This window comes from Cupressus sempervirens, chromosome 11 (assembly GCF_028749045.1).
Source record: "Cupressus sempervirens isolate cs-2001-9-10 chromosome 11, ASM2874904v1, whole genome shotgun sequence".
Lineage (NCBI taxonomy): Eukaryota > Viridiplantae > Streptophyta > Pinopsida > Cupressales > Cupressaceae > Cupressus > Cupressus sempervirens.
In genome coordinates this window covers 500,905,080-500,922,600 of record NC_143128.1, presented here as the reverse complement: position 1 = coordinate 500,922,600, position 17,521 = coordinate 500,905,080, and the positions used below count along the sequence as shown (strand labels likewise).

The 17,521-nt window shown below is 37.0% G+C and overlaps 1 protein-coding gene across 2 annotated transcripts in view; it reads right to left on the bottom strand.

Moving 5' to 3' along the window:
• MLH1 (MUTL-homolog 1) overlaps window positions 1–17,521 on the bottom strand; it is a 255,513-nt gene that overhangs the window by 79,281 nt on the left and 158,711 nt on the right. Inside the window, exons 12-14 of one of the 2 annotated variants that reach the window (XM_089808703.1) lie at window positions 10,534–10,699; window positions 9,568–9,729; window positions 2,366–2,596 (exon numbers count right to left, since the gene is read on the bottom strand). In XM_089808703.1, the coding sequence (XP_089664829.1) occupies window positions 2,366–2,596; window positions 9,568–9,729; window positions 10,534–10,699 (559 nt within the window). The remainder of the gene's footprint in view (window positions 1–2,365; window positions 2,597–9,567; window positions 9,730–10,533; window positions 10,700–17,521) is intronic. The other variant, XM_089808704.1, reaches the window with a different exon arrangement.

Here is a 17,521-nt window from a genome sequence, read left to right as displayed (position 1 = left end):
GTTAACTTGCTTAGATTGTTGAGATCTGATTTGTATCTCATACTATTGTTATGAGATGATTCCTCAAGGTGCAAGGGGCATTGCCCCAAATAGTTAGCACTGGCAAATGGAGTATATGGAAGGAAGGTTTTGGTCTTGGATGACAATTGGTGGGCTCGTGTGCAATTTGTATTGGAGTTCACATAGCCTATCATGACTATGCTCCACATTGCTGATACAAATTCACCTTGCTAGGGGGATGTGTACAATGGCATGGACACCATGGTAGAAAAGGAAAAGCTTTCCACACAAACACATGAGAATGACCCTGCAAAATGTGAAGCCTTATGCAATAAGGTGGAAGCAATCATTCATCATCATTGGAGAAGTTGACTAGCCCTTTGCACGTCCTTTCTTATGCCTTATCTCCAAGGTATTATAGCTAGGAAATACTTGCTATGCTAGATAGAGTTGCACCATATGTGGATGAAGAAGTTGCTAATGGGTGCTACAATACATTTGCAAGATTCTTCCCAGATGATGAAATGCACAAAAAGGTGAGGCTAGAATTTGGCTTATTTATTTCAGGATCAAAATTTACTCCATATGCAATAAAGGACCAAAATGACATGGGAGCTATCACATGGTGGTGCGTGTATGGTCAACCATACAAGCATCTACAACCTCTTGCAATCAAGATCCTCTCACAAGTAAGTTTTTTTGTTTACCAATTGTATTCTACAATTTAGTGTTTAACATTCTTTAATTTGCTTTTCATTTGTATGTTTAATTTTATGAACACTACCCAGGTTGCAAGTTCTTCTACTGCTTAATGGAATTGGAGTACATAATCCTATATTCATTCGGTGAAGCACAACTATTTGGGCTCAAAGAATGCTGAGGACTTGGTTTATATACATACCAACTTGCGTCTTTTGTCATGTAAGAAGGATGGATACAAGGAAGGGCAACCAAGCTTTGGGATGTAGTCGCTAAATGTGCAAACTTGGATGCAATGTTTCAAGGTCTTACTACAATCACAGATGATGATGCTGATAGCATCATAGCACAAGCGGAATCATGTTTAGTTCATATGATCTTGAACTTGCAAGTTTTGCAGCAATTGGAGATGATGAGAATGTGGATTTTTTTTAGAATCCTTATGATTTTAAATGACTGAATTTGATTAGTGAATCTTGAGTCTTGAGTCTTGATTGATCAACATTGAATCATGAACTAAGTTTTGATTTTGTAATTCAAATTGCATTGAAATCTTGAACTTGAGTAATTTAATAATTAGCTATTTCAATTTGTATATTTGTCACTTTGTGCTTGTGAAGTTTGAAGTTGAACTATCAATGGTGAAGTATGATGCTATGGAATGGTTTATTTTTGTATATTTCTTGCATTTCTTTGCATATATAAATAATAGTATATATGTATGTATGTATATATATAGTCGTATCCAAAATCCAAAAAAAAAAAATTGTGCATCCGCACATCTGATTCTTGTATCTGCATCAACATCAGCAACTCATTATATTTCAATAAGTTATAATAAAGTCATGGGCCCATCTACCTATGCAGTATAAATTGTTTTAAAAGATGTTTTATATACCACAAGGCTAATTTCCATGTTTGCATTGAATTACCTTATTTGGATCAAATTAATTGACAGAAACATTTTAATTAAATTTTTGAAATAAAATGGAGGGAGAGAATTGACACATTAGGGATGAGAAAGGAATAAATAGAAGTTTGGGGGTTTCATTTGCGCAGCCAGGTTTTATTATTTCCATTGCAAATTGAGGTTGGAGCTCTGGTTTTCAGGATTTGCAGCATATTTACTCTTCAAGAACAAAAACTCTTTAAGATTCCAAGCTGGACACAACCCCAGCTTGCCTGTAGTATGTCTAATCATTATTATATCAGCTAAAAAGATTGTTTGGGCAATGATTTTCTAGAGAGGTTACTGTAGCAAAATTCCTTATTAGATTTGCAGATTAGAACTGTGGCAGCAGATCAGTAAGAACCCCTACTGGTTCTAACTTTCAACTCACAGGTTTGACATTTTGTCAAACACTTTGCATGCAAATTAATAAATTGGTTTCAATGATATCTGATTTTCAATGAGAGAAACTTGCAAATGACTATGTAATATCATTAAAATTTGCTTGATATTTAATATGGAAATTTGTCAAATACTTGGCAAACATATTATTCTGCAAATAAATAGACTATTCGAAGACATTTCATCCTAAATTTTGCATACAAATTGTATGCCACAACTATCCACAAGAACTTTTTATTCAGTTCAAGCATTTGAATTTTCTTACAATGATAAACAATGCTTAGAAAAATAACTTTATTTGCAATATATAAAAACCTTGTATGCATTAATGATCACCAAATAATGGAACACAGCTGATCCAAAACTCTTATTCTTGGTCACCAAAGCTGGAAAGTGAATTGTAGAAGCACTCCCTGTCAAAACATGCCCCTCTAAACTCTTAACAACACCCCTTCTTGGCTCGTCATAGTCTAGATACCATGCAGCTGCATTATAATTCCAAATGCAGCTCTCATAACAAGCTGTGATCTGCATATAAATGAAGCCCTATGCCATTGCAAACAATACTGAAAGTTAATAGAGCTTTAAGTCACCAAAATTTGCAATCAATCAATTCAATCTTGGCCTCTAAATGAAGCCAAATCTCTGGCATGATTCATAGGGTGTTTCACCAATTTACTATGCCAAAAAATTTGGCAGAATTCACAATTCTTCAAGCTCAAATTTGAAATCCTTGTTTCAAACCCTTTTAACAATTTCATAAGAATCAGATGCACAATACTGTTTTTATCCCTTGCATTGAAAGCATTTATAATTCTCAGATGCAAATCGGCTACAAACTTCAAGCTTACACTCCACATAACTTTTATTTTTTATGTTTGAAATATAATATTCAATTATACTTCTTCCAAGACCTAGGCACTATTATGAACTTTATTAAATTAATATTTAACGAAGTTAGCATTTAAAACAAGCTCACTTAATTATTAAGTACACAATAACTAATAATCATTAATAAAATTACAAGCTTATGAACTCCACTAGATGAACTCATAATGCAAATATTCACTACCCGTGACTGATGCCTAAGTGCACTGCTGAAAATAGCAACTAGCTAAACTTGACTTATTACAAATAGTAAGTCCCTCAAACTGAGCCAACTGACAAGTGAATCAATCACTGTGCAGACACTAAGAATGGATACCCCTACCAGATATCACAACTCCACAACAATGACTTACTATAAATAGTAAGTCTTTGAATAACCTCCTCCAATCAATGATATAAATTCTCAACATTGCCACCAAGTTGTTCAGGCACCTTGCTAAAGATAGAAACCTTGACTATCTTGAAATAGACAATTACTGCAAATAGTAAGTGTACTGATCTCACTTGAATGAAGAGCAATCCTGAACATTCCTAACCATTGGACTTGGAATTGATCTCTAGCTCTACCAATAGGACCCTCTTAACAACTTCATTAACCTACGAGGATCATGAAATCGTTTAATACTCTAAAAGTTGATCCTCATGAAAATGGGGGCATTACAGTCTAACCTTCTTGAAATTGCTTGCAAGCAATCTCAGAAACACAAAACACACCAGTCCACCCTAATCCCAAGGGTAGAACTATGTAATGTCCCTATGATTTCCAACTAACTCTTGCAACACCACCACCAATCCAACTGACAAAACCTGGAAAATTCAAACGAATCCGACTGTAGATGTCATGGGAGTGAACATCTCATAGTTAAGCAACTCAGAAGGATAACCAAGCTTGCTTCTTGAAACTACACAAGAGTGAGCTATCGAATACCTTGTCCAATACATTTGCAACTAAATTGTGCATCGGAAAGGGGTCGTGTAGGAGGATCAAAAAGAAAGGAGTAAGCATTCCTCATTGTGTAAACTCCTATAAGCTTCTCAATGAGATCTATCTAAAATCTTGATGCACGAGAATGATACCACACACTGAAGAGAAGCTTGCCAAGAAGAACATCCTCAAATTTTTTTTGCTCGACACTGTACTCAACTTCATCATGCCTAAAGTGGTGAAGCCAATCAAGGAGACTCCCCAAACTCTAGTGCTAACCCTAGCGTCACTTGAGTCTCAAAGCATGTTGAGCTCGCATCCATTCCAAATGTGGAGATAAGAACATCTAAGAGAGTCCGTAACACTACCACTATCTCCATCCTCTGCTAGGCTCCTATGGATGTGTTGACTTTGTATGTAATCCAACTTGTAGTCACTGATCCCATCTATATTTGATAGAAAATAACCATCCCAAAAGGATGGTACAACCTCAGATTCAATCCACATTGATGCCTCATCAAATATTCTATGTGTGGATCAAAAACATAGTAATGAGTACTCCCAAAAGTCACGATAAAAACACACATAGATAAGGTATAAGGTCACCCTTGATTCATCAGAGAAAGAATTTTAACAAGAAATCAAGATTATATAATAGTTAAAATTAAACATTTTTGTTGTCCTTAATTATATCTTGGTATGTTTGACCTATCCTTGATTAATATCTTAATTTGGAGACTGTTTTAAGAAGAGTTACTATCTAATATATTCTTGTAGATAGTAGATTTTTAAATTGATTAATAAAGGTATCTTTGATTATTATTTTAAGGTTATAAGTTTAGGATGACTTAATTATAATTTTGGAGAGAGTCCTCACCATTTGCTCCTCTTTTTTTTTTGATAGGTAAACAGCCGAAGCCTAGGTTATTTATTATTATTATGTGTTAATCACGAGTAGATTTGAACCCAAGACCTCCTCGATGAGAGGCTCGCAATTTACCGATGTGTTGAAGGCTCTTGTCTAAATCACCATTTGCTCCTTTGTTGGCTAATATATCTACTTCTTTATTTCCTACTCGATATATATGTTCAATACTAATTTCTTCAATTTTTTGAGAGGGTCCTCACCATTTGCTCCTTTGTTGGCTAATATATCTGCTTCTTTATTTCCTACTTGATATATATATATGTTTAATACTAATTTCTTCAAATTGATCGACTATCTTTAACGCGTATTCAAGTTTAGAGTTTAATATCCAATTAAGAGTATTTTTTTTCCTTAATGCATTTAGAATAATTTTTGAACCCCCTTCAATGACTAACTTTCTAATGTCCATTTCCAAGCTAAGTTTTAGACCTTTGATCAAGGCCTCTAATTCTGCTAAATTATTAGAGAGTACCCCTAAGGGCTTGGCATGTTTAATACTCCAAGAATCTTTGTCAGAATGTATAATACATTCTAATCCAACAGGACCTGGGCTGCCTCTTGAGGCCCATTCAAAATTAAGTTTTGCCCAATCTACTAGAGGAGGTTCTCATTTGCAATCCACCTTGGCTTGATTATTTTCTTTTGAGTAGATCAAAGGTGGATTAATAAGCTTAAACCTGTTTTTACGCATTTCTGCATCTCACTCAGAGAAAGAACCTTTTTCCTTATGAGAATTTATGAGGTTATCATTTTATTCCTCTATAATACATGCTTCCACTTTACTAAGAAAGGAGGTTAGATCCAAATTTTTGTTGACAAAAATTCTTATATTCCTCTCCATCCATATTTCCCATAGAAGTATGGATGGAGAAATTTTCCATAAATTACTGTAGACCCTAGAATTTCCATGATTAGGCCAACTATTAAGAAAATTCCTAAAGTTGACAGGAAAGGCTGTTGACCAATTAAGCTTTTGACATAACCAATCCCAACATTTTCTAGCGAAAGGGCATAGGAACAATCAATGCTTAGTCGTCTTTGATTCATTTTCACATAAAGAACATCTTGAGGGCTCCTTAAAGCCCATCTCAGTAAACCTATCAGCCGTAAGGATTCCCATTTGCAAGGCTGCCCAAAGAAAGATCCATTCTTTGGGAAGACATACTGCCTCCCAACAAAGATTGAGAGGAATATCTATCTTTTCCCATTGACGAGAATTAATTATTGTTTCATATCCTCTCTTGACACTATATTTCCCACTCTTTGAGTCACCCCATATTAATCTATCCGTCCTAGCTTTGTGATTAACTTGTCTATTTTCAAGAAATTGTTCACAAGTTTTCTTTTCCCAAGTTGACAGATTTTGTTTTTTCAACTGGTTTCCACTTTCAACCTCAATGTTGGTCATCATCAATAATTTGTTTATAGCTGCTATCATGATATCCCCAAAGATTTATTAGTATAATTTTAATATTAGTAGGCAAGTTAAGGCTATCGGGGTGGAGGAAACCCATCCCACGAATCTTCCCAAAATAGAGCATCTTCACCTTGACCAATGTCCTAAGATAATTGGATATAAGGGGACGACGATGCATCATGAAATTCCAAGTTCTAGATCTTTTAGGTGGATTTCTAGTTTGAAACAAATATAAAGGATCTGAACTATTCAAATATTTGTGAAATAATTTTTTTGCCCATTTGCTATCATGTTCTTGGTACATCCTTCAAATTAGTTTCGCTCCTAGAGCTTCATTTTGCCAGCTCCTGTTCTTTATGTCCAAATCCCCATATTCCTTAGGTCTGCATATACCTTCCCATTTGATCAATGCTTGTTTCTTTTTCTCTTCAGTGCCTTGCCAGAAGAACTTCCTTAACTTGTTGTCTAAGTTTCTTTTTACTCCCTTAAGAAGTGGAAGACATGACATCTGGAGTTGGAATGACAGATAAAACTGTTATAATCATGGTTATTCCTCCATATTTAGTTAGCCATTTCCCTTTCCATCTTTCCATTTTTTGCCTATTTTTTAAGATATAAGATTCCATGTTTTACTTTCTCTGGTACATTTTTCCAATTGAATGCCAAGACATTTACAGGGAAAAGTTCTTTTTTTGTATCCCATTGTGTTACAGATATTCTTTCTATTTCGCAAGGAGTATTGAGAAAGAAAATCTTTGATTTATCATAATTTACTTTTTGTCCTAATGCTTCCATATAAGTTTTAATTGTTTGTTTAAAGTTACAAGCCTCTTCCATCTCCCATCGTACTTTGTCCCAGAATGATTGTAGTACATAATAAAGTAATATTGTAATTAGAACTACTTAAGCTTTGTTGGGTTTGGGTAGTTATGAAGTGAAGAGATGCGTCAGTTGGTTTTCCCAACCAACCGACCTTTTTATAAGAACTTTGGAATATGTATGATGTACTCATGTTTTTGAGTATCAATAAAGTAATAATAATTCCTCGTCATTTTTGATATTTTTGTTATTAGTAATAAATGTTCTATTGGTACTATTGAATTTATGTTGCATTGTTCTGTGTTAATATCCATTCTACATTTTGGCGTCATTGTCTAAGTCCAAACCTGGAGGTTGTCAATGAGGCAAGATAGAGAAATGGGAAGACACTTCCTACCACATATACAAGTAATGAACAATGACGATGAAGAGGAGGAAATAACCAAAGAAGATCAGTTGACATGCAATCTAATAACAGCGTAGGAAGTTTATGTCAACTAGTACATGCAAAGGGAAGCCCACAAGAGAGTGATTCCGGAGAGCACGGTATGGGATGAACTTTTTGTACCACCAGCGGCATACGATCTACTTGGACATATCCCTTGACTGTTGGCAATAAACTTGGTACGTATGTTAGAAGAAAGAGTAGAAACAAAAAGAGAACAAAGAAGACAACAAGTGCTCCAAGAGTTCACTGAAAGGACACAAGAACTGGAGAGGCATGATAATTCAAGAAAGATAAATAGGCAATAAACCAATTCATGCCCCTACTTCCAAACAAGTATCCGAGGCGTGTGCCAAAGGAAGAAACTGAGGAGGAAGTCTCCCTGAGGAAGTTACAACTCCAACAACAAGAGGAAAGATGTCGTCATCTAAGGGGACGAGTGGACCACTTCCGAATCGAAGAAGAGTTGATTGAGAACACAATCGAAGGAATAGCCAATTTGGCTATCTCTAAGACACTAGGAAGAGTGCAAAAATCCTGAAACCCCTGCACGAAGAGAACATCGACTGGAACAAAACTTTAGCCTAGGAGGAGATAGTGTTGGGTGAAGCAACAAGGAATCTAGTTCGTCAGGAGGTAGCAACCCTTCAGAAGGGAGCTAGTCAGGAGGGAACATCCTGATAGCAGGGAGCATCTCGGTGGGAGGGAGCATCCCAATAGGAGGGAGTGTCCTAGTAGGAGGGAAAGTCGCAGCATGAGGGACAAATAAGGGAAGACAAACAAAAACTTCCTAGATTCACAGGGGAAGACTCGAAGGACCCTGCACGCCATTGCAAAACATGTATAACCATATGGCAAGCCAATGGAGAGAATGATGCAAATGAATGGCTAAAAGAATTTCCGGCCACACTAAGAGGTATAGCCATTGACTGGTATACCAACTTGGAGGTAGGCAAGAAGAACACATGGAATAATCTCTGTGCAACCTTTGAAGAAGAATTCAGATTCCTTTGGGACGATGATGAAATAGTAACAGATATCTATAATACAAGGCAAGGGGAGAACGAATCTGTCAAAGTATACAGCAGGAGGCTGAAGGAATTAATAGGAAAGCTTGATAACTTCTAGGGTCATGTCAAGTGCCTTGAATGGGTCTTTGTATGGATCTAGCTGTTTTCCCCTTGTTTTGCTTCTCTCTCTCTCTCTCTCTCTCTCTCTCTCTCTCTCTCTCTCTCTAACAGATATCTATAATACAAGGCAAGGGGAGAATGAATCTGTCAAAGTATATAGCAAGAGGCTGAAGGAATTAATAGGAAAGCTTGATAACTTCTAGGGTCATGTCAAGTGCCTTGAATGGGTCTTTGTATGGATCTGGCTGTTTTCCCCTTGTTTTGCCTCTCTCTCTCTCTCTCTCTCTCTCTCTCTCTCTCTCTCTCTCCAACCTATTTCTAACAACTTTATCTGTGAAACTGAGGACTTTGACTTTCTGGGTCAAGGACGACCTTGCCCTTGACCTAGGGCAGGGTCGACCTTGTCCTTGACCCCATGTCAATTTTTCAATTTTTGGGATTTTTGGGACATTGTGCTTTGGAAAGATTCATTTTCCCGCTTCTGGGTCGGCTGTTTCGGGTTTCAAAATGGTAGACTCTTAAATTACATTTAATTTAGGTCTATTCCCACATAGAAACATTCAAGGAGATTAGAGAACTATATATTGTTTTGGACATATATGTCAACTGGCCTTATTTTCTAGTTAGGACAAACTAATAAGTACTGACATTTCTTTTTTTTTGATAAGCTTTGTCATGCATTCCAATTTCATGCTTATGTCCTAACAGTTTAGCTCCTTTCCAATGCACTACAATTCCTTAACTTACACTAATGTTAAGGTTTTCTTAATAGAAGGAATTTTTTTGCATATGATTTCTGTTATTATGTGAATAATGTAGCTTGAAAAATCTGGGTCGCTTTCAAAAATGAAAAATAATCTTTTATGATAAGTAAACAATCAATAGATCCACAAAATTAAAATAAAATAATATTGGTAGTCAAGAAGCACATTAGAAAATGGAGTTTATCAGTTAGATATACATACATCGTTTGCCAAAGTCCAAACAAAATGGGGAAGACGATCCATGTCAGGAGTATATTGATCAAGCACTAGTGGAAGGTTATATAGGTTGCCTTGCTGATCAATTCCAACACAGAAATATTCCTTTAACATTTCAGACTTCTTTTCAAGCAGTTCAACATTCAACTGCAAAAATACACACAGAAATGAAGTTTTGAATTCATCGGTATTTTGATATGCATATGGACTTTATGAATACAAATAATTATATATCTGAAAAGGAAGCTTATACAAGCCTGCCTTATTTGCAACTGACTGGTAGACATAACAAACCAATAAAAATAGCAGTTTTGATTTTATTTTTATTTTTCAATATGTGCACGGACATTTAAATCTCTATAGTACTTAAATTGATCCTTCATTATACACAACTAATAAATGGATATATTCAAAATGCTAATATATGATTGCAAAAATACTTGACTGACTTCTGTGTTTTTCATGAACCACAGTATTCATGTTTATAAAAAAGATTACAAATTGTATAGAGAAAAACATGAAATGCATTTGAGCAAAACGAATTTGGGAAAATGTAAATACTAGAGAATAAAAGATCCCAAATTTCTATATAGACCAAAAATGTAGTGTATGCACGAAATCCTTCATTTAAAAATTCAAAATATGAGTTCTACAATGAGATAAAATATACCTATGAATGATGATTGCTGATAGTGATAACTAAAGATATTTGACACAATATAGCCATATATTAAATGCTGGTGAATTGTAATTGCAGATAAAAATAACAGTTATTTTTATTTGGACACCCCAAATTTAAGGATTTGTGTTTTTCTTCCCTCATTCTCAGATTTCGTTATGCTCAGAATTATGCAATCAAGCAAATTAATAAACCTGGAAAGTAATATAAACAAGATTTAAATTGTTTTGAGGATTGAATGAATATGAACCAAGTAGAAGTTTCTTCATTACCTTTGCTATCTGCTCTTTGGGACCATCACTTTCATCCCACATACCACTTCGCTCCTCTTCATCAAGGGAAATCAGAAGTAACTCAAAAACAGAGGAAGGATCACTAAGCCGCATGGCATCAAAATGGGCAAATCGCCGAATGACCTGCTGATACATCAGCTCTCTACTGCAACACAGGTCATTGATATAAGTATTACAAAAGACTATTGCAGCACCTAACTACCATATAGAAAAGGAAACAACAGAAACAGAGCCAGATGCAATGATGTTTATAAAGTGCAGAATATAATTACATAAAATTGAGTGCAGACAGCAAAATAAACTCAAAAGAAAATTCGAAAATACAAACTTAAAAATTAAAAAACAATAAACATTACAGTCTTCATGATAACAATATAATTGTGGAAAGTACTGTCCACAGAAATTATTCATGTAATCCATTTTATTTCCAATTAAATGATATAATTGCTTATTGTATTATCAATGTAATCAAAGTTGTTTTACACAGTAACAATCAGTTAGCAATCTTCAATTTTAATGTAACTTTTGATAACATAAGTTGTTTATGTTAAAAGGAAATCACCTATTGGGTTTTCCTTTGTCTCTCAGTAGCAACATCTGCGGGCAATTTTATTCATATTATGTCGTTACAGTGAATGCTCCATGCATAATAGTTTTAGTCAAGTGTAACCTTAAATGAGTTTTGCGTTTTGAATGTAAACAAATGAGTTCCATGATTGATGAGAGCCCATTCATTCAAGCTCACTGTTATCCATGATTAGCTGCTAGCAAACATACAGTTAGACAACAACTTGAGCCTTTGACAAAGTGACATTTGTTTGCTCTTAGGATTTAAAACAACTTGCTCATCATATGTGTATACATCACATCCGTCTAGTTTACTTAGAATAATGGTAGTCTGCCATATGATATTGTATGTAGCCTTTCTTAAATGAATAACTAATATATATTACATATTAACAAAAGGAGAAACATGATTCACTTTAAACTTGTAAAGGGCATGAACTTTAATGTTTTGACTCTAGAGCCTTCCAAACTCAAATCCATGCAAATCTTAGGCAAAAATTCTACAACCATCATCAAATGTCTTTGAGGGTTTCATTCAACAATGGAAGCCAATGTTTGATATGAGCACAGGCTTCGAAGCACCTCAAACTACTTGCAGAATAGGACCCTGCACAAGGTGTTAGACAAGTTGACACCAAAGGATGCATTCAGCAAGAAGAAACAGGATTTGGAGTATATTCGCTGTAATGACCCTCTCTATAAAGGCCACAGAAACCCTCAAACTGAACTTAGGAATTTTGTCAAACACTTGGCGTGTAACAGTAACAATATTCAGAATATGGTAATTTCAGATTTGATACTTTCAGAATATAATCACAGAATTACAATATATATAAAGCCATTGAACTATATTTCAATTACAATGCCATAAATTCTGAAATTATTTTATTCCCAATTCTGATCTGATTATTACAATGACTGTATGACAGCAAATTTACCCAAAAATTGACATATATTTCAGAATGCAAGAACCTGGTTTGAAGAACTATGGAAGAACACCACGTTTTGCTGCAGATCATTGATGAAGACCTCCAACCGCACCCCCAAACTATCCTTAATTTGCTGCTGCTGCCCAAACTAGCAGGGCCGTACCAGGCCGTACCTGTACGGCTGCTGAAATAAAATAATATTAGGGTTTTGGGACCCCCAAATCTAAGGAAAATGGGCGCCTAGGGTTAGGTAGTAACCCTGTAAAACCATAAAAAAAATAACTCCAAGGGGTTGAGGAGATATGAGCAATTATGTGGTTCCGAACCCTGCTTTGCCAATTCTGAAAATGCACTTATTCTGTCTTCAAACTCTTGTCAAATGCTTCTCCAATGATAGGGCAAATCTGAAATCCTTATTCCAACCAAAAACAAACCCTAACAACGAATTCTCAATAAGCTCCAATGAGATGGCTGAATACCAACTCCAATTATGCAACAATTCAGGTGATATTTCACACCCTCAAAGTCGCCAATCCAAGGGAGTGATTCGTTCCCAAAGATCGAATAATTTGCAGATCCAAAGTCCACAAATGTCTTCACAATGAAGAAGTAGAAGAGTTCTCTAATCCAAGCATGTCCAAATGAGAGGCCCAGCCCTCTATTTATTCACTTTTCTAAGAAGTTGCTAGAACTTCTAGAAACATCCTTTATAATTTCTCATTATAATGCACTTTTTTATAATAAAGTAATTTTATAAAATAAAAAGTGCAACTCAAATTAAAATTATAACATGTGGGCCCCAATATCACATAATGATAAAATATAACCTCTTAACACTTCTTCAAGAGCAAGATATGACTATCTGATCCGCAGAATTGACTCTCTTTCCACACCATTTGCCTACGAGAGTCTGGAATAGGCAAATCCATGATCAATGCCCTGTCGAACTAAAGAGGGGACATTACATTCGCATCTTTAGATACCTTGTGTATTTTCATATTCCCATGGAAGAGGACCAAGTTGGAACCAACTGTAGAGATGGGTGTCTTTGTTAGGTACAATAAAACTTCCAAGGCCAGGAAAGTTTATATTCCAGCCCTCAAGAACACAATTGTACACAGGGATGCGAAGTTCAAGGAGAGGGCTCTTCGGAAGTTAAACAACTTAATGGAGGTTCTGGAGGAGCAGATACCCAAGGATAAGTCAACTCAGATGCCTTAGAGTTTAGTCACACAAGCTGGAGAACATAGTAGGTAGGCATAGCGAGTCGTTCAGAAGGAGGAACGGAGGAATCCTTAGCCTCAGTCTCCTATCATATGGAGGAGGAATAGGGCAGCTGGATAGACGTTAAGAGAGGACCAGGAGTATGTTGCTGCTGCACAGGACTCAGTCTGATAGAGAAAGGCTCGTAAGCACTATTCGAGTATATGGCACTTCTGAGTGAATTGATAGAGCTGGACTCTTCTAGCTCGTAAGATCACTAATTAGACTTGTAATAATCCTTAGTTTCCCATGAAAAAAAATATTGACCCAGGTGCATTATGAATAAATGAGCTATGTTTTACAGAGTTAAAATGGTTAAGAATTTTAAGTAGAAACTACTGGTAGACCTGCAACTCGTATTAGCCTGAACTGGTGTTTTTTAGAGCAGTTACAATAAAATTAGTCAAGATAATCACAAATAATATTTCAGTGCCCAACATACTAGAATATAAAGTATTACCCATGCATTTAGCTCATGCAATCAGATGTCGTAGTATTTTGAATACAAGGAAATGTCTATGCGCTGATATGCAATAGAATGATTCACAAGAAAGCTTTAATTCTAAAGTGTTAATCTTCACAGTTCTCAATGTACAATACAAAATGACCAGTAAAAGGGATAAAACAAGGAAGCTGCAGCTCCTGGTAGTGACTTGATCCGAATGTCCACAAGAACTGATTCAACACTTCACCCCATTTTCTACTAGCAACTTGTATACACATGGATGCCCAGTCTTAAATGATATAAGATGATCAACTGATGTTAGATAATATGTTGGCCTCTTCCATCACTGGTCTTACTACGGCCAACAACCAATTTCCAGCTTCTACTAAAGGTGAGTTACATTGGATTCTTAGACATATGTTGAGCTTAGTTTTGTGCCACACTGTATGCGACCCTCAATGCCACTATAGAAAACCTTCATATCGCATTTCCCTTGGTATCACGGGCCATTTCCATGATGTCGAGTGTCCCTATCATGAGTTGGAATACTTGGAATTAACCGGCTTCTTCCTTCAAACTCTTTGGACATCCATGGAATCCAATGGTGAACATGTAAATAATTGTTTCCATAGGATTAGGGCTACGTTCAATCTCAACTCTTAAGGGATATTGTCCTTAAGAAAATTGTAGTCTCAGAAGGGATTCTCAAACTTTTTTTTTTGTTCTCCTTTTTGTCTCCCACCAAGACGCCACCTTCCTCCAAAAACACCCCCGAAAGTTAGCATGCAAAAGGCATTACTAAGTCTCAAGGTTGCATGCCAAGAGTTGGAAGATGTTACTGAGGGTGTGCTCAGAATCACCGCAGTGAGATTTACTATCAAATGCCAACTACAAGTATCATCATAATTGGCCAAGTCACATGATAGAGAATCCCAACCCACTTTACGAATCTCGGTCAATGCAAAGACAAATAATTTAACTGTAGGGCCATAATAGAGAACTATCATCATAAGATAATAACCTTAGCATTAATTTTTGATCCCCTTATCATCCCTTGTAGAAGCATGTTAGCCTATCGGGATGTCCAAATAGGTTAGTATTAGGTTGTGTTAATCATGCCTAGGGGGAGGGGGGGACATGACAGTTCTCCCCTCCTAGGGTTGCTTGCCCTCAAGCAATCATAGAACTAGATGGTGCAGTATGTGCTCGCCTTCCCAAGTAGCATCTTCAATAGGCATCCCTTTCTAACATACTAGAAACTTCTTAATGGGCCTATTTCTCAGACATCTGTCCCTTACCTCCAACACCTCGATAGGTACCAACTTTAATTTTCCCTCCTCCTCTAGAGGTGGTTATCTGAATGAGCTCGTAACATGCTAACCAATAGCCTTCTTGAGGCATGAGACATGAAAAACATTATGAATCCTATTGTCATCTAGTACTTCTAGCTCATAGGTGTTGATGCGAATTTTGTATCACTTACATAACATATTAGTAATTGAATATCCGATACGAAGTATCAAACATACAATTCCTCTCTTGAAAAGTTATTGCTCATAGGATATGAGAATGATGCAGGAGCATCCAGAGGTATAAGGGCAATCTTGTGTCACCCAAAAAAATATACTTAGACTTAGTTTCTGTTTCATGTGTTTTCATTTTTGGATACCCATTTGGGTCAAATAAAGGTTCCAACTCTCACAGTTCCACTATCAGTGTTCGTGTAAATCCCGAAAAAATAGGAGTATGTAATTGAGCCATCATTTTGGTGAACTAGGAGGTGTAAATTGGCTAGATGAATGTAATTGTAATTTAGAGCATTCCAAAAAAAGAATCAGGTCAAAAAGCTCCACGGTTTGAAAGTTATTGCAATTTTTCGGGTTGTGGAGACCTCCTAAGAATGCTTCAAAGTCAGGTTAGGGGCATTAAATGACCTCAAAAAGGGCCGAAAAATGGGGGACGAGCGAAGCTGGTCCATAGGGCTATAGAGCGCTTCAAGAGCTTTCCGAAAATGTAAACGGTTCGTCAATCGGAGCTACGGTTCAAAAGTTATGCCTCCCGGAAGTTCGGTTACCGTTTCTGGATTCTTCTAGATTTGCGTCGACTTCTAACGCAACTTCTGGAACCTTCTATTCGGTCGGTGGATGCCTACTAGCACTTTCTAGAATGTACTCCTAGTTCTTAACCCTCCGAGGTCTATTTAAGGAGATTCCTGGCATTGTAAAAGGCAGTTCGGAGTGGAGTTTGAGAGGAGGTACTGAAAGGAGAAATTATCTCCAAATTTATGCTATTGTAAGCCCTTAGGGCATGTTTTGAAGTTTATTTTCCCTGTACTGTTGTACTAGCTTATTTTCTCAGTTAATATAATTTCCCCTTTTCTGTTGTGTCCATTCTGTGCTTGGGTTGTGTCCCCATCAAGTGGTATCAGAAAAGGTTTTCCTGAGTGTGTAGACAGAGCGTCGACTATGAGGCAGTTTGCACCAGGACTATGTGGTAGTGGGTTTGAGTTAAGAAGATGCCTCCACGAAGAGAGCGTGGCGGAAGGGCCAGAGCTATTAATCCTAAGGAGGTTAGAGCCCTCCAAAGGCAGGTACAAGCATTGCAGGAGGCGCTCCGTAGAGGAGCAACTGTGGCCGCAGGTGATGAAAGTAAAGATGACAACGAAGAAGATGAAATTGGACCAGAAGGGGAATTTGACGGGGAAGTTCTGAATCATGCAGAGGAAAGGCTTTTTAGGGCCATTACTAAGTTTGGGAAAAGACCTACAATTGAAGTGGGTGTATTTTCAGGAAATCTGAAACCAGATGAGTTGATCGATTGGATCAATGAACTAGAAGAATACTTTGAGTATGAGGATATCAGGGACCCAGATAGGGTTAAGTTTGCAAAGGCCAAACTGAAAGGCCATGCCAAAATCTGGTGGCAAGAGGTCCAATTGGAAAGAAATGGAAGAGGAAAGGAGAAGATCACAAGATGGGATCGCATGGTGGACAAATTGAAGAAGCAGTTCATTCCCGTGGACTACGAGCTTGATTTGTTTAAGAAGATGCATGGGTTAAAGCAAGCAGGAAGATCAGTCCAAGAATATACAGAGGAATTTTACCGACTCTTGATTAGAGCGGGGTATGCAGAAGCAAATAAGGAGAAAGTTGCTCGTTATATCAGTGGGTTGCGACCTAGCATCCAGGAGGAATTAAGTCTGGTAAGAATGACCAGCGTTGAAGAGGCATACCAGTTTGCCCTGCGAGTTGAAGAGAAGCTGAATAAAAGGTTTGAAGGAAGACAAAGAGGGCGCGGTCAAGGAGGAAGGGGAAGCGGTAGATCATCTGGAGGCTGCAATGAAACCCAAAAGAAGAATGAAGATGTGGGTACTAGCAGGAACCAGAGGAATGAGGGTTTCAACTGCTCCCATGATCAAGACTTTGGAAATCAAAGAGGAAGAGGTAGAGGACGTGGACAAGGAAGAGGAGGCTTCCGTGCTACCTGTTTCCATTGCAATGAAGAAGGTCATCGTGCCTTTGAATGCCCTCAACGACAAGGAAGGACAGATAGGAGAGCTGAGGGCCAAGCTAGGGTTGCTCATGTGGATGAAGATGCACAATCATCACATTCAGAGGATGCAAAAAGAGGAGAGACCTTGGTAAATGAAAGAGTCCTACTAAGTGGTGAGATTGAACCAGGACAACGGAGGAGTTTGTTCTGTACCAGATGCAAGTGTGAGGATAAATGTTGTGACGTGATCATTGATGGTGGTAGCACTGAT